This window comes from Cyprinus carpio, chromosome B19, assembly GCF_018340385.1.
Source record: "Cyprinus carpio isolate SPL01 chromosome B19, ASM1834038v1, whole genome shotgun sequence".
Taxonomy (NCBI): domain Eukaryota; kingdom Metazoa; phylum Chordata; class Actinopteri; order Cypriniformes; family Cyprinidae; genus Cyprinus; species Cyprinus carpio.
This window is the reverse complement of record NC_056615.1, coordinates 20,681,451-20,708,880: the sequence shown is the minus strand read 5'-3', so window position 1 is coordinate 20,708,880 and position 27,430 is coordinate 20,681,451. Positions and strand designations below refer to the sequence as shown.

The window sequence follows — 27,430 nt, the reverse complement described above, 5'->3', positions numbered from 1 at the left end:
ACCTTTTAAGTAAAACATTTCACAAAAAAAGATTGTTAGGTTTGAAATGATAAAACATCAGATTTACTGTTCAAAATGCTAAGGAGAAGTGCATTGGTCTGGATTGTGTTAGCGCCATACATTCACTTAAAAAAGTATGTATAAAATGTTTGGATAATAAGCGAAAACATATGGCTCAGAAAAGCCAAGTTAATTCTGAGAAAAGCTCTATGTTTGTTTGCAGATGCCATTTGGTTTAATATTTTGTTTTCTAATGTAGTGACAAGTCTCCAATATTTCTGAGGCAACTGTATATCCAAAAGTGTGTAACTCCAATTTGTATTTTACAAACCAAAAGTTTGGGATGGGTAAGATTTGTAAATGTTTTTCAAATAAGTCTCTTATGTTCACCAAGGTTGCATTTTTATCAGAAACACAGTAAACAGTAATATTGTGAAATATTCCAACAATTAAATACATATAAACAATTTTTAAAATCTATTTTAATTTTAAAATGTCATTTATTCCTGAGATGGCAAAGTGGAAATTTCAGTATTTCCAGAATTTTTGTAACATTATAAATGCCTATACTGTCACTTTTGATGCATTTAACACATCCTTGCAGAATAAAAGTATTAATTTCTTTAAAAAAATATTACTGACCCTAAACTTTTGTATATGTAGTACAGTAGTTTATGCTTTCAGTGACTACAAGGTTTTTGGTAATGAAACAGCAATGGAAATGATTTCTACATTAAACCAACAACTGCCTTTTTTCTTAATAAGCCAAAGATTTAAGCATTGGCCTGCCCCTCGCTTTGCTTCCACTCTGCAAACAAACACAAGCAGAAGGATACGAACAGTGAAAAGTCCCAGAGCTGTTGTACTGTATATCAACATGCTCAGAATGACACTCGAGGACCGGAACTAACTGAATTATAATGGGACTAAATTAAAACGATAATCAATTTCTTCACGAGGCAGTCAATAAATGATGTTATTGGAGACAGTCTCATGAGAACAATGTAATACAAAACAAATGCTCGGCGATGATGAAAACCCACAAGCCCTCATTTTGAAAAGTAGTTCTTTTATTTATATTTTACAGTCTTTACTTTCTTTGCAATGCTTTATTTATTATGTTTTTTACTCCAGTCCACTTTGCAAGTGTAATTTTCCATGCCGTTTAAATGGGGGGGGGGGGGGGGATGGGCGGGGGGGTCAACAGAAGGAGAACAAATGTTCTGTACAACACTTTTCCAGTTAGGAAAAAAAAAAATATATATATATTTCACATTTCTGCTCTCTTCCACACGCTCATTGGGAAAGATAAAGGTTAAGATAAAAACAAGGTTGTGTGCATGGGCATTTTGTCAGGTTGGATATTTTATGCCCCATTCTTTCTGAATTGTAAAGAAATTTCAAAATGACTGACTTTATTCACCTCTACAGCATTTTCTTCTTATTAAAATGATTTTGGTGGATGTTCATCTATACAGCACAAACAAATAAGGGGAACGGAATCCTGAAAAATTATGAGTGCCTCTTTGAAATAAAACCGTTAAAGGGATACTCCACCCCAAAATGAAATTTTTGTCATTAATCCCTTACCTCCATGTCGTTCCAAACCCATAAAAGCTTTGTTCGTCTTCGGAAAACAATATAAGATATTTTGGAAGAAAACCGGGAGGCTTGTGACTGTCCCATAGACTGCCAAGTAAAATACACTGTCAAGATCCAGAAAAGTATGAAAGACATTGTCAGAATAGTCCATCTGCCATCAGCGGTTCAATCTGAATTTTATGAAGTGACGAGAATACTTATTCTTGTTTTATTCGCGTACAAAAACTAGTGTAGTCGCTTCATAACGGTAAGGTTGAACCACTGATGGCAGACAGACTATTCTGACGATGTCTTTCATACTTTTTTGGACCTTGACGGTGTAATTTACTTGGCAGTCAATGGGACAGTCACAAGCCTCCCGGTTTTTATCCTAAATATCTTAAATTGTGTTTCCGAAGACGAAAGAAGCTTTTACGGGTTTGGAACGACATGGGGGTAAGTGATTAATGACAAAAACTTCATTTTGGGGTGGAGTATACCTTTAAGTTTTAGTGAAATCTGTTAGACATGCAAGCTCTCAAAAGCCTGTCACTTTTCAAAAATGACAGATGGAGATGAGCATTTACTCTAATAAATGAACATATTCATTAATTCCCTTTCTGAGTCTAAAAAAACTATTTTCTTTTGATGAGAGTCACAAGCTGAGTGACGTGTACTTGGTCTCCTGTTATTTGTTGTCTATAAACAAAAATAGTGCGCTTGAACTGGTGCAATTATTTGGTGCCACAGTGATAGCACAATTATGAATATCAATATTAGAGTTTGGAACACGTACTTGCAAGCTTATCTGTATTAATTAAGACATGTGCTTTGATCAGAGCTTACAAGATAAGGGTGTAATTAGCCAAAAAACAGCAGCTTTGGTGGACAGGTATATGAAAGAAAATTGTGCATAAGAATTGAATTGCTTGTTTACTTTAAATCAATAATTTTCTGAATAACACAGCTGTGGCACAGATAATCTGTATTAGTTGGCTTTAAGTTACCAATATTATAGCAGAACTATAGGTTAAATAATTCATCAACACTGATTTGCATATGTAATCTTGCTGACAGGGTGAATGTTTTATTTGATCACACGCAACTTCTTTTTTTGGTGCAAAAATGCCCCATAAAGTTCTCAAAAAACTGTGATTTACTGGGGTTAATATTGATTGAATGAGAGGGCGGAGTCTCAAAGGGAGCGGCTGGTGGGCGGGGAGTGGGAGGGGCTCCAGATGCATTATGCACCAGCGAGACATAAAACAGTCTTGCACATGCATCTGGGTCTCCTCCCTGATGAATGAAAGAGAGTGTACATGTGTGTTGATTCAGTCCGGAATGTCGACAGTAGTCCTCCGTTCTAGTTGACCATCCGTCACTGGAGGTCCCGGTCTTCAAGGTACCTGTACTCAAATGTAAATCCTTCCTTTTTTCTCTGGCCCCATTTCTCATAGTCAAAGTAAATATATGTCCCCTGTAGAAAGACAGAAATAATCAATCATTCGGCAAAATGAGGTTAGAAATAAAGTTTTACTGACACATACACTACTGTTTAAAAGTTTAGGATTTTATAATTGGTTTGAAAAGTCTCTTATGCCCACCAAGGCTGCAATTATTTGATCAAAAATACAGTAAAAAAATAGTAATATTGAAAAATATTATTGCAATTTACAATATTTTCTGTTTTAATATATTTCACAATATAATTTATTGGAGTGATGGCAAAACTGATTTTTCAGCACCCATTACTCCAATACTCAGTGTCACATGATCCTTCAGAAATATCACGACTGAAAACAGTTGTTCTGCTCATTATTTTTGTGGAAACCTTGATGCACTATTTTTACAATTCTTTGAATAGAAAGTTCAAAAGACCAGAATTTAGTTCAACAATGCAAAAGTCTTTACTATCACTTTTCATTCATTAATTCAGCATCCCTGCTGATTAAAAATATTAATTTCATAAAAACAAAATAAACTGTAATTGCACACTCAATATATTGTGGCCAGTAGGGCTGGATGATATGGCCAAAATTTATATCACAATATATATTTCTTAATTTCGGTCGATACGATACAACTCCGATATCAATATGAACACTATTTATCTAAAATAGAAATCTTTTGTAACATTATAAATGCCTTTATCATCACTTCTGATCACGTTTAAGCATCCTTGCAAAATAAAAGTATTAGTTTCTATAATTTCTTTAAAAAAAAAAAAAATTTATAAAAATTATACTGTCTCCAAGCTTTTGAATGGAACAGTGTATGTTACAAAAGCTTTCATTTCAGATAAATGCTTATCTTTGAATCTTTCTATTCATCAAAGAATCCTGAAAAAAAAAAAAAAAAAGTCAATGGTTTTAAATATTGATAATCAGGAAATCAGCATATTAGATTGATTTCTGAAGGATCATGTGACACTGAAGACTGGAGTAATAATGCAGAAAATTTAGCTATGATCACAGGAATAAATTACATTTTAAAATCAATTCAAATAAAAAGCAATTTTAAATAGTAAAAATATTTCAAAATTTTACTGTTTTTGCTGTACTTTGGATCAAATAAATGCAGCCTTGGTGAGCAGAAAATCTTACGGTTCAAAAACTTTTGACTGTTAGTGTAGGCTGATTATTCTTATAGATTAAAATAAATGTGCTTCAGCCAGAAAAAAAGGGTATGAAAAGTGCTCCGATTCGCTGCAGAAAACAAAAAAATTGAACAACAACAAAAACTGGAAATGTTGCTGGAGACGGGCTTATTGAAAATGCAAATTCATTCTCTGCCAGCAGGAGGTGCTTTTAGAGTGTTAAAACCATAGACTGTATAAAAACATGGACATAGTTTCGTGACATCACCCGTAGGTTTCCGAGGAGTGTTAGGGAAGCTCTAAGTGGACGGAGTTGGCCGTCGCCATCTTGGCAGTGCGTCACCGTGCGTCACTCCTGGATAATCGAAAATGGGCAAAGATCCGGGAGCTGATTGCTGAAACCACGCCCACCTAGCTTGACGGTGGTGACAGCAGCAGCGATCCACCTGTCACTCAAGTGGCCACGCCCTTAATTATGCAGAACTTTAAGGCTCTAAGACCAAAACCACTTTTTGTACCAGACTGTAAAAAAAAAATTCTGCTGGAAAGTTTTAACATGGGGAGTCTATGGGACTGACTCCCTTTTGGAGCCTCTAGTGGCCAGTCGATGAATTGCAGTTTTAGTCACTTCCGTGTGGGTTTCGAGAGAGATCGGAAGGTAGCCACTTGAATAAAACTAGCGGTTTCCCCAGTAATGGCTGTAATCAAATCAAAACACTGGTAATGTATATCAAAGTCAGAAATGTGTTTAAAAATCATATTTTTTCCAATAACGGTGATATTGTGCTACATGTTGATATTTAATTATTGTCCAGCCCTACCAGGCACATTTTCTTGGCCAAAATATGATGGGCCATAGAGTTCCAAGCACTGACTCTTGTTATAGTGTGACTCACTTGCTCAAACTCGTCAGTGATGGTCTTGGGCTCCTCGTGTCTCTGGAACCACATCATGTACTTAGTGTGGAACCTCCATGATTGTTTTTTCAAGGCCTTGGCTGCTAGATACTGCGCTTTTGTACCCTAGGGAGTGTGAAGCAACAATTTGTCATTCACCAGAAATATGCCAATGAAAACAGGCTATAATCTGACCGTAATGCTAAAAATCACACTCTAAGATCGATATTACCACTATCTATCAATCAATCAAATGCAAGCCATATGTGCTTACTGAAGAACAAAACAACCTGTTTGCAATTACTGAGGCTCCACTGGGGGCGTTAACTGTAAGGACGTGCACACACACCTCTAAGTAGTAAAAGATGAAGAAGAGGGTCTCTGTAGACAGTCTCTGGTAGAACTCCACAGTGTCGGAGTGAGGAGGTGGCATCTGCTGGTGAAAAGGCAGTGTTGGGCAGGGGTTCCTCATCAGGTACTGCCTGTGTGTCCAAAAGAGAGTAAACAATTAAAAAATGATTGATGAGAATACATTCAAAACAAGCCCAATGACCCTGATAATCTGAAATAGTTTAGGGTGAGATAGTATTTTTGTGTGGATTTAATATAAAGTACCAAATAATTCAAAATTTGGTAATTAAAAAATAGATGCATTTAATTAATTTATTAGATTTTAATACATAAATAAATACAAAACTACATTTATTTTATCTCTAAATACATACACACATATATTTAAAATAAATACATACATGAAAAAAAAATACTAATTCAAATAAAAATCAGAACACTATGATAAATAAAATTAATAAAATGTTTAAACAATTAAATTATTGAATATGCCATTGAAGTGACAGGTGGAATCTAATTTTATATAATTTTATATGATTTTTTTTTTATTTTTAAATTAATGTTTGAAATTTAATTCACTCATTCATTCATACCAGTGCCTGTTTTATGAGAGCAGACATTAGGAAATGTTTGTGCAATAATGTTTCCATAGAATATTATCAAATAAACTGGTAGATTGAAATATTATTATTGATTTACTTATTTAATTTTGATTACTAAGGCTCACTAAGTGCCAAATATTTTTAATTTGGAAAAGTACACAAAAACAATGCAAATACTCCTCATTCTGCAATGCCCTATACTTTAGAATAAAACAGATTTTTAAAAATGATGACAAACTAATGCAAAACATGGTCACATCGTAAAGCAAGTTTCCAGGAATCTCCCAGACTTGGAGACATGTGACTGGTCACCTGTCAGAATCAGTGAATGCTAAGGAAATGTGTTTGTGTGTGCGCTCACCTGATCCTCTCCGAGTCGGACGGGTGAGGCATGTGCGTCCAGGCGGACTCCTGCATGGCTTGCTGGTAGAGTTGCTCTTTGGAGAAGGGGACGGGGCCCAGTGGACACACTCCCAATGATGGGGGGATGCTCACCTCCGACAGAGCAGACTGAGGAGCTGCAGGAGTGCCTGAAGGGGCCGTGGAGCTGGGGAATATATCTAGAAGAGGATGAAAGAAAGAATGCAGCCAAAAAACATAAAAAATAGTGCAAGATAAGCTGAGAGTAATGAGTACTTGTTGATACTTACCACTTGAGATATGTAGTGCAGACAGCTCTCCTTCTAACCCTGAGCCCTGGGCAACCCTCTCTGCCATTGACTTTAAAGAGCTCGGAGGCTCCGGAGGCTGGAGAGAGTGGGAAAAAAAGAAAAAAAGAACACACTTTGAAACAATGGTCAATTAAAAGCTGACTCTAGTGCTCTAGCATGTTCTTAAAACAGTGCCATGGGCAAATAATTAGGGATGATGAACAGTTCCTATGCATAATCGCTTCCAAGAAACGATTATGCGTAGAAACAAGGCAGCTTTATAGTGACAACAGAGGCAAATCATAAAATGAATAACACACTGCCATTTACAGATAATTTAATGCATTTTACAAGAATGCCTAATAAAACCAAGACATAGTTGCATGCATTTAAATTGAAGGTACCCAATGCAGTGTTCACTGCTCCCTATGCACACTGAGCAGGGGATATGTATAGAATCTCACTTCATCTGACAAAAGAGTCTCAAATAAATTTGACAGAGATTTAGAAATGGTTTAATCTTTGCTGTCACTTTTGATCAATATAATGCATCCTTACTAAATAAAAGTGTTGGTTTCTTTAAAAACCAAACAATATCTGTCTTTATACAACTAACAACCCAGGCTCTTTATGCTTTTTCACCAACTTTATTTTATCTAAACGTTATGTAGCTTTAAGGTGGTGTGCAATAATTAATGAGTTAATTTCTCTGCCTGTTCCTGTCTAATCTCAGTTTGGTCAATCACACAATGAAATCCAATTTGCTGGGCACTATTGGGCAACAGGAATGTGGACTTCACCTTGAGATGTGCACCCACTCATCAAACAGGTGTAGTGTGATGTAATAACACACAATGTGCTGACTGTGTATATGCAAACACTGCTTGACTAACCTTGATGGTGTCAGCAGCCTGTGTGTATGAGTGCGGGCCGTTCAGCAGGCTGCCGCCGCTTGCTTTACTCTCACTGTATGACGGTGAGGGCGAGCTGGGCGGCAGTGTCATCGACCCCAGAAGGCTGGACCCACTCTCCTTACTGTTTTGACAGGAGAAGAGCATTTACAACATCAGTTTAATGAGGAATAACAAATTTGGAATTCAGATGTGTTTTTCCCGGGAAAGTACTTTAGACACAATACAGATCGTTTCAAAGCAGCTTCACATTAATAAACAGGAAAATAAGTGTTAAAGTTGTGAAATTCAATTATGAAACAAACTCAAATTCAGCTGTAAGGCAGCTCTAAAGAAGATAATAGTTCAGCTTAATTTAATGTTGATTCAGTTCAGTTCAATAAGAGTGTCAATGTTGCAAAGTTTAATTATGAAACAAATTTAATTTAGATATAAATTCTATAAATTCTCTACAGAAGACAGAAGTGCCATCGTTTAGCTCAATTTAGTTCAATGTTGCCTCAGTTCAATAGCAGCGCCAATATCGCAAAATTCATCAGTTAAGCAACATTTCAGCCATAAATGGCTGTACAGAAGAAAAAAGCATCATTATCCAGCTCAATTCAGTTCAAATGTGGTTCTCATCCAGCAGTGGCAGTGCAGTATTATTAATTGTCTTTTAAACCTCACCAAAACTTTTCAGTGTTAGGTTGTTGTAGATGGGTGCCAGGGCATAGCAGTACTCACGGCTGATTCGTTGAGGAATTTAAGGATGAGGATTGGCTATTCTGTGATTGGCTGGCACTGTTGAGGGCGGAGTCTGACATGCTGTCTGCTACCACAGCACTATAACCTGGAAGATGCGGGAATATTGAAGTAAAAATGTGAACAAATAAACTTTCAGTGTCTTATAATGTTTTAAAACAAATTTATTCAGGGTTTCTACAGGTTTTATAAGAAATTTAAGAATTTTTAAAAAGCCTTTTCAAGCAAAGAAAATTTAAGGAATAAATTATGTTTATTAATGTCCTCTATAGACACTTACATTTATAGAACATATTGAGTTGTATTAGAAACACTTTTAACAGATTTCCATTATTTTTTTAAGTGGCCCTATTATGGATTTTTTTGAAAATTAGCTTTCATGGAGTGTGTAACACAGCTCTAAGTGAATGAAAACATCCTGCAATGTTTTAAATCTGAAAGTGCATTGTGTATAAAGTTATTGTCTCTCAAAAGGAGTCGACTCTGAATCATTGAAACGAGTCATTTTTAAAACCAATCCCAATCTGTTTCATGTTGATGATGACATGAAACATTAGCATATTGTCACCGACTTGTTGGTCTTTTCAAGTTGGTCTGAATGAAAATGCAAACTCATTCTTTGCCACTAGATACCACTTTTGGAGCAGTAAAAATAGTGTTTTCCCTGGTAACGCTGTACACAAAACAGCACTGTGCTCACAAACGCTGCTTTATCAAACATTACAGGCATGATGAAACGAAAATGAGACCAATCGGACCAATCACCGCAGATTAGCATCACGCAGAGGGTTTTTTTTTTTAATTATTTGCAATGCATGCAACATTCAATGCTATGCCTTTATAAATTTTAGACTGTCTGCTCACATTTAAGACCTTTTTTTTAAATCTCAAATTTATATTTTAAGACCTGCAGAAAACCTGTTTATTAAATTTTTTCCTGATTAGACAGCTTTTTTGCACTCACTCGTTCCGCAGTTTTGTTTCAGCCCACTAGGTGGCCGTGGTAGCACAGCATTTCCTGCTGCGTTTCCTGTCCCAGAGTTTCCTCCATTGCTTCCGATAACTCCCACGTTGCTCCCTGAGGTCAGTGCGCCTCCCACAGAGCTGGGAGCCACCAAAGGTAATGGCTCCACAGCGGACTGTGTAAACCCAAGACCCAGAACACCAGGCCCTGAGCCCAAGAGGCCTGTGGAGCCTAGACTTCCGTTAGTCCCCACTGAGGTTACGACTCCACTGGAGTTAGTACTGCTAATATTCGTTCCAATCGACGCTGACAGCCCGCTGCCCACACAACCTGCAGCGGCCGCTTGTGCATAAGGCGCAGGGGTGGATCCACTCAAAAACCCAGTCATGCTGTTCAAGGATGCCGGCATCCCTGAAAGAACCAGACTGGGCATCTGGTTTGTGCCACTAGTCACAGACGTCCCCTTCCCAAGGCCCAGACTGGAGGAAAGGCCCGTTCCCAATGGAGGTTGGCTCTGCGAGCTGGGTGTCAGTGGGCCCGGTGTGCTGGTGTTGGGCGGTGATGTGGAGGTGGATGTTGGGAGTAAGGTACTGTTGCTGGAGGAGGCCGAGTTGGCGTTGGAGAGAGAGGAGACTGAGTTTTTGGGCTGGTGCTGTTGTTGTGATTGCTGTGTTTGTTGCTGGGTTGCTGAACTATAGCTGCCAGAGTTCTGGAGGGGGCCGCCCATGTTGCCTAAGACGCTGCTGCTCCCTGATGCCGAGCTTATGCTGCTGGCGAAAGCCGCCATGGAGATCAAAGAGTTTGAAGAGGCTCCCGAGGATGATGATGATGATGAAGATGATGACGATGACGATGAGGAAGAGGAGGACAGAGATAAAGATGGATTTCCATTCTTGATAGGAGACTGCGACAAAACGACAGGATTTTTTGAGCTCGGTGTCAGTTCAAAAGGACTATAATATAAGTGACATGGGTTTCTTTTCTCACCTGGCTGATTTCACTGTCTGTTGAACGACCTCTTTTCTTATCATCTTCCGAATTCTCATGAGCAGAAATGAAGAGAACATGACATAAAACAAAAGAAAAACCAAAACTAATTACTGAATTGCGTTTTTATAAACCATAATCATAACCATCCACATCTACAGCATTCACACTGAAAATCTAAAAACTGTTTTGAATTTTTTTTTAGCATATTTTTAGTTTTTTTTTTTTAGTTTTTTTAAATGTCACAGTCCATGAACAAATCAGGGTCCTATTTATCTAATGTGCCTTATTTTCAGGAAATATGGTGAGATTCAAGATACATTTTCATGATAATTTTGAATAAACTTCTATTGGACAAATTGGCCTGCTGGTAAGGAGGTTTGAAGAGTCAGTTATTGCTCTGATAATAAAACAAACAAACAAAAAAAAGTGACAAGTCAATATATATTCATATTATGGCAAATAATATGCTAAAAATAAATAAACACACAATAAATACAATTAACAAATTAACAATTAACAAATTAGTTCAAAAATTAATTATATATTTAATTATTTTAAGATTATTTTTATGTCAATTTAACCTTTAAAAATAAAAATAAGTAAAAAAAAAGTTAAGAGTCTTGGTAATTATTCGTTTTTAAAGATTAACCAACCAATAACTAATAATAAAGATATTGAATTTAAATTAATACATTTTATTTTTTAATCAAAATTTTAAATGCTACGAGTTATTTTAGGCATCACAACATTACAATGTCCAATATGAGAATATGATATTCATTTTTATATTTGCTAAAAATGACATTTTACAAATTAAATTAAATTATTTAACAGATAACCGATATGATATCGCAAGCTCTGATAATGCTGATTAAACTTTAGTTCTGTCGCTGAGGAGGAGATGCTCACCGTAGTGCAAGTAGCTGGAGAGGGAGGTATGGGAGATGACGACGTTGTGGAGGTCGGTGTGGAACTGGAGTGCTGGAAGATGTCATCCTCTGTGTGACCTGGTGATGTGGGAACTATTGGCTGGGCTACAAAAAAAAAACAAAAAAAAACCCCGGGGCAAAAAGTGTTACAATTAAGACCAAAACACAACAGATTTCTGATATGTGCACCAAGTACTTACGCAAGTCCTCTAAATCAATGTCATCATAGATAAACTCATTCTCCTCAAAGTCAGGATCCTGAGAGGAATCAAGGTAGTACTCGACATCATCTTTAATCTTGCGGATGGCATCCACCTGTATCGAGTCATTATCCAGCATTCTAAGAATACTTTCCAGCATGAGGATGTGATACCGGTGCCTCTCGATCATTCGTTTCAGTTCCTCAATCCGATCCTGCTTCTAAGGGCACAGCATATCTTACTAATGAACACGATAACAACATTAAAAAAATTCTTTTTTATGGTAATCCCATAATTTTCTGTGGAAAACACCACAGTACATGGTAAATACTATGGTAGATGAATATGAAAATCATTCAGTACCTCAGTATTAACAACTGACACCATCAGATTTTTTATTTTTTTTTGCAATTCCTATTATTACTTTCTTTTTAAGAATTCAAATAGGATAAAAAATGTGTGCTTAGCATCAGTTATCACTAATTAATTTGTCACTTATCTTATACTTTTATAAGAGGCAGATCACCCCGTAAGTGCCTTGTTTAAGGGGACAAAAGAACTCATTCATGAATCACCAAATGATGTTGGGTTTGAACCAACCACTTAGTTACCAACCCAGATCTTTAAATATTAGGCTAGACTATCCCACATCAAACAGTTGCATTGTGAAAGATAAAAAGGATGAGAACAAAGAATGGTGGAGTAAATGTAACTGACCTCTTTGTCTCCTTTCTTCTTCTTGGTCTGCACAGACAGCGATTCAACCTCGCTCTCAAACTGGTCCACTTGCATGTTTAACGTGTCTATCGTGTTCTAGGAGAACCAAGGCACAAAGCAGAAGTAGATGACATCAGAAAATTGTGCAAAGAGTGCAACAGTTAAGATAAGCATGTCTTTTCACCAAAAAGGACTGTGCGAACTAACAGAATAATGGAAAACGACTTGGAGCTCCCACATTTACCACTGGCTGACAAATTCTCAGGGGCAAAATAGAGTAATTTCAACAGAAATCCATGCAATTTGGGGCTGATTTCACCACGCAGTTTTCGCAACAGATTCGAGTTCAAACTAGTTTCACCAAAATCTAGTGTTATAGTTCAGAACTTACTTTTAACATATTGGTATAATTATGTCTTATTAAACTAGAAATGAACAGAAAAGATGCAGATTGTAGCATAATTAAATAACAGATACATTGGATTACTTGTTCATGGTATCAATCTTCATCTAAAAGCAATGTCAAATGCATCCACTTCACTGGCAACAAAGAATGCGATCATGATATTTCCTTTTGCTTGGATTCCTGGACCACTATAAGAAGTGGGAGTTCAGCTGCTCTTTTTTCACTCCTCCCCTGACAGCAGCCGCCTACTATCATCTACATTAAAAACAAGGCATTTGGCACCTAAAATGAGCCTAATGTTGTATCACATTGAATCAAGACACAACTCCTTCCTAGAAGGACAGGAATTTCGGTCAAATCAAACCAAAATGAATCCTACTTTCCTTTATTAATGGATATTTCTTGTCTTATTGTGAATGATTTATCAGTGCGCATTAGTCCACATATACTTTTCTCCATTTCGGAAGTCATATGTATTTGGAACTATTCACATTGACTTTAAAAAGAGTGCTTCATGCTTGTATTCTTACCGCTAGCCACTGGCCGACCTCTTCTTTCTCTTTCTGTGCAGGATCGACTTTCTGAGCGAGGCCGAGTCCTTCTTTAGAGTACGCTTTTGTTTTGGTCTCCCGTTCCACAATCTTAAATCGCTCCATTTGCTGTAGGGGAAAACAATTGCATTAGATTTACTGTTTATATCTGGATTACATTATCTTAATCTTACAGTGACATAAGCATATAAAATGATTTAAGATATTTAAAGCATATTAAATCCAGCGTTATTTATTAGTATCAGGTATTTTTGTTCAATTAAAACAGACATCTACTCACCGTCTCAATGAGTTTGCGATTCTCTACTAGCTGTCTTTTGTCTTTGATCTCACTGGAGGCGACCCATGTCTTAATCTGGTCACGAAGACGCTGCAGAACCAATGCAGACAGAAACAGAAAGAGCATGTAGAAACAAAGAATGAAAGAAAATTGAGCTGGACGCCTGAAATCAAGCGTGCCCAACTCATCCTGTGCTGCCAAGCACAGTGGACACGCCGTGCATACATGGCCCTCAGCGTGGGTAGCGCTTGTCCTCATAGTTACCCATAAAGAAAAACACACCTTGAACAGTGAAAAGGCCGATGACTTATAAATAAAAGAGAAAGTTGGTTCACCTACAGCTTACAGTGCATTCAGTTTGTGTGATCAACAGAAAATTCTCACCTGTAATTTTTTAATCTCTTTCTTGAGGTCAGATTCATATTTCTCTTTTTGGTTGGCGTTGGCTGCATTATAGAGCTGGAAAAAAAAATTCACATAATTCATGGGCAACATGTTCAAATATATGGCATATATAAATATTATTAGTCAAATTTGTTTTTAAATACACCACCATTCAGAACTACTGATCAAGTCTGAGGTCAGTAAGTTTCAAAAAGAAAAAAAAAAGAAAATGATAATTATACTCAGCATGGATGCATTAAATTAATGCGTAAAAGGAAAGGCTTTTATATTGTTATTTTTATTTAAAATAAATGCTGTTCTTTTGAACTTTCTGCTCACTCAAAAATATTAAGCAGCACAACTGTTTTCAACATTGATCCATGGAGAAGATCTATTGTTCACATACTGCATTTTCCTGTGTCTACTCAATTACAGTGTTGAGGACTGTGGATTTTACCCTTAAGTACACTACAATGTATGGTGAAAAGACATCAAGTTTTTTCTTATTTTTTTTTTATTTAAAATCACACCAGATGTCCAGGTCTATGTGTCTCTGAACACACACAGAACTGTGAACTACTGCCCACATTTACCACAAGAAAAAGATACAGATACATACAATCACATCCATTAAGTAGCAGATCAAATATAAATGAGAAAGACGTACAATAAATCAGGCAGATTTTCTTAAAAGAAGTTCACATTCAAAAATGTCTTATATTGTCTTCATTGACTACATTTGCTCATCATGGGAGAGGGACTCGACATTTGTGTTGTGTTGTGGTTTAATGTAACTGCTGAGTAAGTAAGTGTGTTCCTTACCTTTTTCCAAATGTCCTCAAACTGCTCTACCCCTTCTGCAACTTTTTTCAAACATCTGTCTATTTCACCTGAGGAGAGAGAAGCGAACCTTAGGTACATGATGGGATGAGGTGAGACCGGGCCATATTCTCAGAGACACACACGCACATGTGCTTTGATACAGCAAATAACGCTAAATAATTTAAGCTACTCATGTAGCATTCTCCTCAAACTAAGCTGCATTGAGAGATCATGCATTAAACAGATATGGCCCAGAAAAAAATGCTCCTGTTATCATACCTTGAAGTTTTCTTTTATCAGCCATGACTTCTTGACTATGATGTTGTCTTCATGCCTTCTTCTACCAAAAAAAAAAATAGAAGAGAAAATGAGCACCATTGCTGTGCTTAATATGAAATCAGCTGAATCCCTTACAAATGAATGGATTTGTAAGAAACAAGACTGTCATTATAATGTGCTTCAATGCAATACGTCCAAAAAAAAAGAACACATGCCTCTCAGACTGATGGTCTGTTTTATAATTACATGTTTTTTCCCCTGAACTATTAGTGTAATTATTATAATGACACAGTGACATCATTTCAAACATACAAAACAGCTCTTGTGACTGCTGTAGGGATGTTGTGAATATAAAAACGCAAATACTCTTTTACTTGGTAATTCCGAGACTAGCTGTAAAACTACATTAAACTGGAATAAGATAAAATATTTTAACACTGAACAAATTGCACACTCCACCTTTTCACCTACAGCCTCCAAAAATCATTATATGCAAATCTGCTACACATGCTACTAATTTAAAGGAAAATAACTCCAACGCAAAGGGCAATTTGCCAGTTCTGGTTATATATATATGAGACCAGCCCTTATTATACAGGAGAGTTGTGCACAATTTTACAAAAATGTCTTTAAACATCTCCATAATCTAAAAAATTGAATTAATATCATTCTATTGCATTCATTTCAAGCAAATAAATGTAGTAAATAATAAATCATATTTCTCAGCATCAGATACCAATCACAATCAGACAGGGATGTCTAGTCAAATGTATACTTGCATTCTTAAAGTATGTGTTAGGTTGCACACAAGCACACCAATGTGAAACATAAAGATGTGCTATCACAGTCTAAATTTAGCGCATGTATTAATCTATCCATTGCATATCCCACATAGTACAGACTTGCATTGATGCATACATGTTATCCATGTTTATTAGATTCAGAAAGCTTAAGAGTGTTGCTCAACACAAGCAGCAAGACTTGCTTGTTATAATAATAGTTCACCCCAAAAAAATACATTTGCTGAAAATGTACTCTCCCTCTGGCTATCCAAGATGTAGTGGGGTTTGTTTCTTCATCAGGAAAGATTTGGAGAAATCACTTGCTCACTAATGGATCCTCTGCAGTGAATGGGTGCTGTCAGGATGAAAGTCTAAACAGCTGATAAAAGCATCACAATATCCCACAAGTAATCCACATGACTCCGGTTCATAAATTAAGTTTCTTGTGAAGTGAAAAGCTGCATGCTTATAAGAAACAAATGTATCATTAAGTAACTTTAAACCCGTTCCAGTAGGAAAAAGACCATCCCCCGTCGTCTTCTCATGTCAAAATCCACCAACATATTTGTTCAGAACTGTTTCTGTTTATAAACAGTGCTTGATCAGTGCATATTTTTCCTCTAATTCAGACAAGATGACATTTTCACTGGAGAATTTAGACATTACCTCTATCTCTAGACATTAGACATTAGAGATAGAGGTCTCCCTATTTTAGCCAGAAGAAACAGTTTAAAGTTAAAACATCGTAATGATGAATCTGTTTATTACAAACACTAATGTTTTTGCTGGATTAATGTGATGTTTTTCTCAGCTGTTTAGACTCTTATTCTGACGGCACCCATTCACTGCAGAAGATCCATTAGTGAGCAAGTGATTTCATGCTGAATTTCTCCAAATGTGTTCCAATGAAAAACAAAAATTGGGCTGAGTGCAAGTACATTTTCAGCAAATTTTCATTTTTGGGCGAAAGATTTATTTAAGCTGAAATTCAATTATGATGCAGAGATTTGAAGACCTTTATATGAAGGTTGACTTATTAGGGCCCGAGCACCGATGGTGTGAGGACCCTATTGTATCTGCTTTGTTTATTAGGGCCCGAGCACCGATGGTGTGAGGACCCTCTTGTATCTGCTTTGTTTATTAGGGCCCGAGCACCGATGGTGTGAGGACCCTATTGTATCTGTTTTGTTGCTTTTTTTATTATTGTTATTGGGGCGATGGTGTGGGTACCCTCTTGTATCTGCTTTGTTTATTATTATTATTATTATTCTTCTTCTTCTTCTTCTTCTCCAAAATGAATCGCGTTTTTGAGGGCCTAAACATGCTCGAAAAGTCCTGAAACTTTGCACACGCGTCAGACCTGGTGAAAATTTACGTCTGATATAGGTTTCAGAAGAGGTTGTGGCAAAATGGCTCGACAGCGCCACCTATCGTAAAAAAATCAACAGCCCTCCAGCTGTGTTTCACGTACATGCACGAAAATTGGCACACGTATGTAAAGCATCAGTACCTACAAAAAAAGACTCTTGGAGCAATATCCGAAACCCAACAGGAAGTTGATTATTTTTAATTTTATGAGCAAATTTTGCATCATTTTTGTCATTTGCATGCCTTGTATTTTAACGAACTCCTCCTAGAGATATATTCAGATCGACACCAAATTTGGTATGCCTAATCTAAAGGCCTTTGCGATGTTAAATTGCGAAGATCTTGAGTTTTCGTTGAAGGGCATGTCCGTGGCGTCCTGACGAATTTCGATGTTTCGCCATGAAAAATGAAGTTGCTATAACTCAGACATACAATGTCCAATGTGCCTCAAACTTCACATGTTTGATAAGACTCCTGACCTGAACAGATTGACATGCCCACATTCAGTTATAGTCATAGCGCCACCTACTGGCAACAGGAAGTGACATATTTTACGCTGTAACAAACTACTCTGAAAAAAAAAAATTGATGTCATAAAATTTCTCAGTCACTCTATTCTAAACGCCTGTGCGATGTTAAATTGTGAAGATCTTGAGTTTTCGTTAAAGGGCGTGTCTATGGCGCCGTCACAAAGTTCGATGTCTCGCCTTGGGAATAAAAGTTGTTGTAACTCAGGCATAAAATGTCCGATCTTGCCCAAACTTCACATGTTTGATAAGAGTCCTGGCCTGAACACATCTGAAGGCCAATATTCCATCGGGTGTGGCAAAATGCCTCGATAGCGCCACCTATACATTTTCAACGGAGTGCGCCTCGAGCTATGTTTCAAGTACATGTAGAAAAATTGGTACACACATATAACACACCAATACCTACAAAAAAGTCTCTTGGTATGAAATTCGAATCCAAACAGGAAGTCAGTTATTTTGAATTTTCTCTGCAAAATTTGTGTTGTTTTTGCCATTTTCAGTGGTTGTACTTTAACGAACTCCTCCTAGAGATTTATTCAGATCAACACCAAACTTTGTCAGTGTAATCTAAAGGCCTTTGCAATGTTAAATTGCGAAGATCTTGAGGTTTCGTTTAAGGGCGTGTCTGTGGCGGCCTTACAAATTTTGATGTTTCGCCATGAGAAAGGAAGTTGCTATAACTCAGACATAAAATGTCCAATCTGCCCCAAACTTCACATGTTTGATAAGACTCCTGACCTGAATATATCTACATGCCAATATTTGAATATCGCTATAGCGCCACCTGCTGGCAACAGGAAGTGACATGTTTTACGCCATAACAAACTACTCCTAGAAATTTTATGACACTTTATAATTTTTTTTGGTCAGTCTAATCTAAAGGCCTTTGCGTTGTTAAATTGTGAACATCTTGAGTTTTCATTAAAGGCTGTGTCCATGGCGCTGTGACAAATTTCGATGTCTCGCCATGGGAATAGAAGTTGTTGTAACTCAGGCATAAGACGTCCGATCTTCCCCAAACTTCACATGTTCGAAAAGAGTCTTGGCCTGAACACATCTGAAGGGTCAATATTCCACTATAATCATACCGCCACCTGCTGGCAACAAGAAATGTCTTGTTTTACACTAACTAAAACATGCAATGTCCAATCTGCACCAAACTTCAAATATTTGATAAGAGTCATGGCCTGAAGATATCTAAAGGCCAGTGTTCAGTTATAATCATAGCGCCACCTGTTGGCAATTAGGACACAACATGCTTTATACTAACTCAAACATTCCATGTTCAATCTGCACGAAATTTCATATGCTTGATAAAAGTGCTGGACTGAAGAAATCTACATGACAAAATCCAGTTATAGTCATAGCGCCACCAGCTGGCAGCAGGAAGATTGGCACATATAAATGACTTTGACATATTCCTCTTATATTTACCACATTAAACGCATATTTCTCGCCGTTCGCTGTTTTACAAAAGCCACCCGGTGGTGGTGAGCCCGGGTGCGAGGGCCCATTCATCGCTGCTTGCAGCTTTAATTATTATTATTTTTATTCTTCTTCAAAATGAATCGCATGTTTTGAGGGCAGAAAACATGCTCGAAAAGTCATGAAACTTTGCACACACCTCAGACTGGTGAAAATTTACGTCTGATATGGGTTTCAGAAATGGGTGTGGCAAAAATGGCTCAACAGCGCCACCTATCCTAAACGAATCAACAGCGCCTCGAGCGCTGTGTGTTTCACGTACATGCACGAAAATTGGCACACACATGTAAAAGCCCCAATACCTACAAAAAAAAGACTCTTGGAGCAATATCCGAAAAACCCAACAGGAAGTCGGTTATTTTTAATTTTATGAGCAAATTGTGCATCATTTTTGTCATTTGCATGCCTTGTATTTTAACGAACTCCTCCTAGAGATTTATTCAGATCAACACCAAATTTGGTATGCCTAATGGTAAGGCCTTTGCGATGTTAAATTTGCGAAGATCTGAGTTTTTGTTGAAAGGGCGTGTCCGTGGCGGGCTGACGAATTTCGATGTTTCGCCATGAAAAAGGAAGTTGGTATAACTCAGACATACAATGTCCAATCTGCCCCAAACTTCACATGTTTGATAAGACTTCTACCCTGAACAGATCTACATGCCCATATTCAGTTATAGTCATGGCGCCACCTATTGGCAACAGGAAGTGTCTTGTTAAACACTGTTATGGACACCTTGCAAAATAATAAAAAGCATCAACATGTGTTAAATAGGCTGGCAAAATTCTAGAAGCATGCTAAAACATGCTAGCAACAATTACCTCAGTGTTAAAGCATGCTAGTTAATGCATGGGTGAAATAGAACATTACTGTATCTCAATCATACATTGTCCGAATCTGCCCAAACTTCACAAGTTTGATTAGAGTCCTGTTCGGAAACACATCAAATGCCCTTATTCGGGGTATAGTCATAGCGCCACCTACTGGCAACAGGAAGTGTCATGTTTTAACACTGTTATGGACTCCTGGCAACATATTAAAAAGTGTCAGGAAGTGCTAAATACACTGGCAACATGTAACACAAAAAACATACTAAAACATTCTAGTGGCACTTAGCCAAGTGCTAAAGCATGCTACTAATGCAGTGAAAAAAGGAAGTTGCTGAACTTTTCTCTAGCAGTATCCGATCTGCCCGTTTTTCACACGTTTCACAAGAGTCCTGTACTTGAACACATCAAAATGCCTGTATTTGATTATAGATCAACAGCTCCAACTGATGGCAACAATCTAAAGGCCTTTAACACTGTTATGGACTCCTTGCAAAATAATAAAAAGCATCAACGTGTTAAATAGGCTGGCAAAATTCTAGAAGCATCCTTAAACATGATAGCAACACTTAGCTCAGTGTTAAAGAATGCAGTGAAGTAGAACATTACTGTAACTCGTGCATACAATGTCCTATCTGCCTCAAGCTTCACAAGTTTGATTAGAGTCCTGGTCTGAAGATATCTACATGCTCATATTTTGGTTATAGTTATAGTGCCACCTACTGACAACAGGAAGTGACATGTTTTTACTTTTATGCACTATTAGCAACACCGTAAAATATGCCATTGTGTGCTAATCATGCTAGAAATATTTCTCAAACATGCTAGCAACACTTATTATGTGCTAAAGGATGCGATTAATACTATGAAACAGGAAGTTTGTTGTAATTCTTGCATACAATGCCCAATCTGCCCCAAATTTTCACACGTTTTATAAGAGTCCTGGCCTCAACACATTTAAAGGCCAATATTCAATTATAATTATAGCGCCACCTGCTGGCAACAGGAAATTACTTATTTTAAACTAACTTAAACATGAAATGTCTGATCTGCCCTAAACTTCACATGTTTGATAAGATTCCTAGTCTCAACAGATTTAAAGGCCAACATTTCAGTTATAATCATACCGCCACCTGCTGGTGACAGGAAATTACTTGTTTTAAACTTAAACATGCAATATCTGGTCTGACCAAAGTTCTTGTGTTTGATATGGGTCCTGGCCTGAACTCAACTTTAGGCCAATATTTGTTTATAGTCTTAGCGCCACCTGCTGGCAACAGGAAATTACTTATTTTATACTAACTTAAACATGCAATGTCTGATCTGCCTGAAACTTTGCATGTTTGGTAAGAGTCCTGGCCTGAAGACATTTACATGCCGATATTCAGTTATAATCATAGCGCCACCAGTAGGCAGCAGGAAATGTGCCACAAATATTTACCTTTTTATAAGCATATGGCCCAACGTTCGCTGTTCTCCTATGGCCACTGGTTGGTGGTGAGCCCGGGTGCGAGGGTCCTTTCATCGCTGCTTGCAGCTTTAATTATTATTATTCTTCTTCTCCAAAATGAATCGCATTTTTGAGGGCCTAAACATACTCGAAAAGTCATGAAACTTTGCACACACCTCAGAACTGGCGAAAATTTACGTCTGATATGGGTTTCAGAAGTGGGTGTGGCAAAATGGCTCGACAGCGCCACCTATACACGTTCAACGGTGTGCGCCTCGAGCTACGTTTCACGTACGTGTATGAAAATCGGTACACAAATGTAACTCCCCAATACCTACAAAAAAGACTCTTGGAGCAAAATCCGAAACCCAACAGGAAGTCGGTTATTTTAAATTTTATGAGCAAATTTTCTGTATTTTTTGCCATTTCCATGCGTTGTACTTTAACGAACTCCTCCTAGAGATTTATTCAGATCAACACCAAACTTGGTATGCCTAATCTAAAGGCCTTTGCGATGGTAAATTGTGAAGATCTTGAGTTTTCGTTAAAGGGCGTGTCCATGGCGGCCTGACAAATTTCGATGATTCGCCATGAAAAATGAAGTTGCTATAACTCAGACATTCAATGTCCAATCTGCCCAAAACTTCACATGTTTGATAAGACTCCTGACCTAAACAGATCTACATGCCCATATTCAGTCATACTCATAGCACCATCTGCTGGCAACAGGAAGTGTCATGTTTTACGCTGTAACAAACTACTCCTAGAAATTTAATGACATCAACATATTATTTCGGTCAATCTAATCTAAAGGCCTGTGCGATGTTAAATTGTGAAGATCTTGAGTTTTCGTTAAAGGGCGTGTCCATGGCGCCGTTAAAAGTTTTGATGTCTCGCCATGGGAATAAAAGTTGTTGTAACTCAGTCATAAAATCTCTGATCTTCCTTAAACTTCACATGTTTGATGAGAGTCCTGGCCTGAACACAGCCGAAGGCCAATATTCCATTGGGTGTAGTTAAATGGCTCAACAGCGCCACCTATACACTTTCAACGGAGTGCGCCTCGAGCTACATTTTAAGTACATGTACAAAAATCGGTACACACATGTAACACACCAATACCTACAAAAAAGTCTCTTGGTACAAAATTCGAATCCCAACAGGAAGTCGGTTATTTTGAATTTTCTCTGTTTCGATGTTTCGCCATGAAAAAGGAAGTTGTTATAACTCAGACATACAATGTCCAATCTGCCCCAAACTTCACATGTTTGATAAGACTCCTGACCTGAACATATCTACATGCCCATATTCAGTTATAGCCATAGCGTCACCTGCTGGCAACAGGAAGTGACATGTTTTACACTGTAACGAACTACTCCTAGAAATTTTATGACACTTTATAATTTTTTTTGGTCAGTCTAATCTGGTTGCCTTTGCAAATGTTAAATTGTGAACATCTTGAGTTTTCATTAAAGGGTGTGGCCATGGTGCCGTGACAAAGTTCGATGTCTCGCCATGGGATTTGAAGTTGTTTTGGCTTTTGTGTTGTATGTCCGATCTTCCCCAAACTTCACATGTTCTAACAGAGTCTTGGCATGAACACATCTGAAGGTCAATATTCCACTTTAATCATAGCGTCACCTGCTGGCAACAGGAAATGTCTTGTTTTACACTAACTTAAACATGCAATGTCCGATCTGTACCAAACTTAAAATATTTGGAAAGAGTCATGGTCTGAAGATGTCTAAAGGCCAATATTCAGTTATTATCATAGTGCCACCTGTTGGCAATAGGACACCTCATGCTTTATTCTAACTCAAACATTCGATGTTCAATCTGCAATAAATTTCATATGCTTGATAAAAGTGCTGGACTGAAGATATGTACATGGCAAAATCCAGTTATAGTCATAGTGCCACCAGCTGGCAGCAGGAAGATTGGCACATATAAATGACTTTGACATATTTTTCTTATATTTACCAGTTTAAACGCATATATCTCACCGTTTGCTGTTTTACAAAAGCCACCCGCTGGCGGTGAGCCCGGGTGCGAGGGCCCGTTCATCGCTGCTTGCAGCTTTAATTAGGGCCCGAGCACTGCAGTGCGAGGACCCTCTTGTAATTGCTCCGTTTATTCTTCTTCTTCTTCATCTTCTTCTTCTCCGCAATGAGTCGCATTTTTGAGGGCCTAAACATGCTCCAAAACTCATGAAACTTTGCACACGCATCAGAACTGGTGAGAATTTACATCTGATATAGGTTTCAGAAGTGGGTGTGGCAAAATGGCTCGATAGCGCCACCTATTAAATTTCAACGGAGTGCGCCTCAAGCTACGTTTCATGTACATGCATGAACCAACTGTTGGGTTTCGGATATTGCTCCAAGAGTCTTTTTTGTAGGTACTGATGCTTTACATATGTGTGCCAATTTTTGTGCATGTACGTGAAACACAGCTCGAGGGCTGTTGATTTTTTTACGATAGGTGGCGCTGTCGAGCCATTTTGCCACACCCTCTTCTGAAACCTATATCAGACGTAAATTTTCACCAGGTCTGACGCGTGTACAAAGTTTCAGGACTTTTCGAGCATGTTTAGGCCCTCAAAAATGCGATTCATTTTGGAGAAGAAGAAGAAGAAGAAGAAGAAGAAGAATTAAAGCTGCAAGCAGCAATGAACGGGCCCTCGCACCTGGACTCACCGCCAGCGAACGGCTTTAGTAAAAAAGGCAAACGGCGAGAAATATGCATTTAATTAAAGTTTTAAATATAAGTGGAATATATCAAAGTCATTTATATGTGCCAATCTTCCTGTTGCCAGCAGGTGGCGCTATCAATATGATGGAATATTGGCCTTCAGATGTGTTCAGGCCAGGACTCTTATCGAACATGTGAAGTTTGGGGAAGATCGAACATTTTATGCCTGAGTTATAACAACTTCTCTTCCTATGGCGAGACATAAAATTTTGTCACCACGCTATGGACACGCCCTTTAACAAAAACTCAAAATCTCCACAATTTAACATTGCAAAGGCCTTTAGATTAGACTGACCAAAATAAAATGCTGATGTAATTAAATTTCTTGGAGTAGTTTGTTACAGCGTAAAACATGACACTTCCTGTTGTCAGCAGGTGGCGCTATGACTATAACTGAATATGGGCATGTAGATCTGTTCAGAGTAGAAGTCTTATCAAACATATTAAGTTTGGGGCAGATTGGACATTGTATGTCTGAGTTATAGCAACTTCCTTTTTCATGGCGCAACATCGAAATTTGTCAGGTCACCATGGACACGCCCTTTAACAAAAACTCAAGATCTTCGCAATTTAACATCGCAAAGGCATTAACATTACACGGACCAACTTTGGTATTGATCTGAATAAATCTCTAGAAGGAGTTCGTTAAAGTACAAACCCTGAAAATGTGAAAAATGACACAAATTTTGCAGAGAAAATTCAAAATAACTCATTTCCTGTTGGGATTGGGATTTCATACTAAGAGACTTTTTTGTAGATATTGGTGTGTTACATGTGTGTACCGACTTTTGTACATGTACGTGAAACGTAGCTCGAAACGCACTCCTTTGAAAGTGTATAGGTGGCGCTGTCGAGCAATTTTCCCACAACCAATGGAATATTGGCCTTCGGCTGTGTTCAGGCCAGGACTCTTATCAAACAAATGAAGTTTAAGGAAGATCAGAGATTTTATGACTGAGTTACAACAACTTTTATTCCCATGGCGAGACATCAAACTTTTAATGGCGCCATGGACACGCCCTTTAACGAAAACTCAAGATCTTCACAATTTACCATCTCAAAGCCCTTTAGATTAGATTGACCGAAATAAAATGTTGATGTCATTAAATTTCTAGGAGTAGTTCGTTACAACGTAAAACATGACACTTCCTGTTGCCAGCAGGTGGCGCTATGACAATGACTGAATATGGTCATGTAGATCTGTTCAGGTCCGGAGTCTTATCCAACATGTGAAGTTTGGGGCAGATTGGACGCTGAATGTCTGAGTTATAGCAACTTACTTTTTCATGGCGAATAATCGAAATTTGTCAGGCCGCCACGGACACACCCTTTAACGAAAACTCAAGATCTTCACAATTTAACATCCCACAGGCCTTTAGATTAGACTGACTGAAAAAAACTATTTGTTGTCATTCAATTTCTTGGAGTAGTTCGTCACAGCGTAAAATATGTAATTTCCTGTTACCAATAGGTGGCGCTATTACAATGACTGAATATGGGCATGAAGATCTGTTCAGGTCCGGAGTCTTATCCAACATGTGAAGTTTGGGGCAGATTGGACATTGTATGTCTGAGTTATAGCAACTTCCTTTTTCATGGCGAATCATCGAAATTCGTCAGGCCGCCACGGACACGCCCTTCAACGAAAACTCAAGATCTTCGCAATTTAACATCGCAAAGGCCTTTAGATTAGCCATACCAAGTTTGTTGTTGATCTGAATAAATCTCTAGGAGGAGTTCGTTAAAGTACAACGCCTGAAAATGGCAAAAACTATACTAATTTTGTAGAGAAAATTAAAAAAATAACTGACTTCCTGTTGGTTTTCGGATTTTGTACTAGGAGACTTTTTTGTCGGTATTGATGTGTTACATGTGTGTTCCAATTTTCGTACATGTACGTGAAACACAGCTCGAGGCGCACTACGTTGAAAGTGTATAGGTGGCGCTATCCAGCCATTTTGCCACAACCACTTCTGTAACCTATATCAGATGTAAATTTTCAACACTTCTGAAGTGTGTGCAAAGTTTCGTGACTTTTCGATCATGTTTAGGCCCTCAAAATTGCGATTCATTTTGGAGAATAATAATAATAATAATAATAATAATAATAATAATAATAATAATAATAATTAAAGCTGCAAACAGCGATGAAAGGCCCTCGCACCCAGGCTCACCGCCAGCGGGTGGCTTTTGTAAAACAGCGAACGGCGAGATATATGCGTTTAATGTGGGAAATATAAGTGAAATATGTCAAAGTCATTTATATGTGCCAGTCTTCCTGCTGCCAGCTGGTGGCGCTATGACTATAACTGGATTTTGGCATGTACATTTCTTCAGTCCAGCACTTTTATCAAGCGTATGAAATTTAGTGAAGATTGAACATCGAATGTTTGAGTTAGTATAAAGCATGAGGTGTCCTATTGCCAACAGGTGGCGCTATGATTATAACTGAATATTGGCCTTTAGATATCTTCAGGCCATGACTCTTTCCAAACATTTGAAGTTTGGTACAGATTGGACATAGCATGTTTAAGTTAGTGTAAAACAAGCCATTTCCTGTTGCCAGCAGGTGGCACTATGATTATAGTGGAATATTGACCTTCAGATGTGTTCAGGTCAAGACTCTTTTCGAACATTTGAAGTTTGGGGAAGATCGGACATCTTATGCCTGAGTTACAACAACATCTATTCCCATGGCGAGACATCGAACTTTGTCACAGCGCCATGGCCACACCCTTTAATGAAACCTCAAGATGTTCACAATTTAACATCGCATAGCCCTTTAGATTAGACTGACCAAAAAAATTATAAAATGTTATAAAATTTCTAGGAGTAGTTTGTTACGGCGTAAAACATGTCACTTCCTGTTGCCAGCAGGTGGCGCTATAGCGATATCTGAATATTGGCATGTAGATATATTCAGGTCAGGAGTCCTCTCAAACATGGGAAGTTTGGGGCAGATTGGACATTGTATGTCTGAGTTATAGCAACTTCCTTTCTCATGGCGAAACATCGAAATTTGTAAGGCCGCCACAGACACGCCCTTAAACAAAACCTCAAGATCTTCGCAATTTTACATCGCAAAGGCCTTTAGATTACACTGACAAAGTTTGGTGTTGATCTGAATAAATCTCTAGGAGGAGTTCGTTCAAGTACAACCCCTGAAAATGGCAAAAACGACACAAATTTTGCAGAGAAATTTCAAAATAATTGACTTCCTGTTGGGATTCGAATTTCATACCAAGAGACTTTTTTGTAGGTATTGGTGTGTTACATGTGTGTACCGATATTTGTACATGTACGTGAAACATAGCTCGAGGCGCACTTCGTTGAAATTTAATAGGTGGCGCTATCGAGGCATTTTGCCACACCCAATGGAATATTGG

At 37.9% G+C, this 27,430-nt stretch overlaps 1 protein-coding gene across 3 annotated transcripts in view; it reads right to left on the bottom strand.

Annotated features, from left to right (window-relative positions):
- Positions 1–2,638: 2,638 nt before the first annotated feature.
- Positions 2,639–27,430, bottom strand: part of LOC109083778 (CCR4-NOT transcription complex subunit 3-like) — a 367,831-nt gene continuing 343,039 nt past the window's right edge. For all 3 annotated transcript variants that reach the window (XM_042744833.1, XM_042744835.1, XM_042744834.1), the window contains exons 2-18: positions 14,854–14,914; positions 14,575–14,642; positions 13,753–13,827; positions 13,369–13,458; positions 13,068–13,196; positions 12,132–12,227; positions 11,415–11,634; positions 11,195–11,319; positions 10,283–10,336; positions 9,296–10,199; positions 8,314–8,419; positions 7,570–7,711; positions 6,677–6,773; positions 6,388–6,586; positions 5,423–5,555; positions 5,074–5,199; positions 2,639–3,058 (exon numbers count right to left, since the gene is read on the bottom strand). In XM_042744833.1, coding sequence (XP_042600767.1) covers positions 2,960–3,058; positions 5,074–5,199; positions 5,423–5,555; positions 6,388–6,586; positions 6,677–6,773; positions 7,570–7,711; positions 8,314–8,419; positions 9,296–10,199; positions 10,283–10,336; positions 11,195–11,319; positions 11,415–11,634; positions 12,132–12,227; positions 13,068–13,196; positions 13,369–13,458; positions 13,753–13,827; positions 14,575–14,642; positions 14,854–14,878 — 2,688 coding nt within the window. In that variant the 5' untranslated portion in view covers positions 14,879–14,914 and the 3' untranslated portion in view covers positions 2,639–2,959. The remainder of the gene's footprint in view (positions 3,059–5,073; positions 5,200–5,422; positions 5,556–6,387; positions 6,587–6,676; positions 6,774–7,569; positions 7,712–8,313; positions 8,420–9,295; positions 10,200–10,282; positions 10,337–11,194; positions 11,320–11,414; positions 11,635–12,131; positions 12,228–13,067; positions 13,197–13,368; positions 13,459–13,752; positions 13,828–14,574; positions 14,643–14,853; positions 14,915–27,430) is intronic.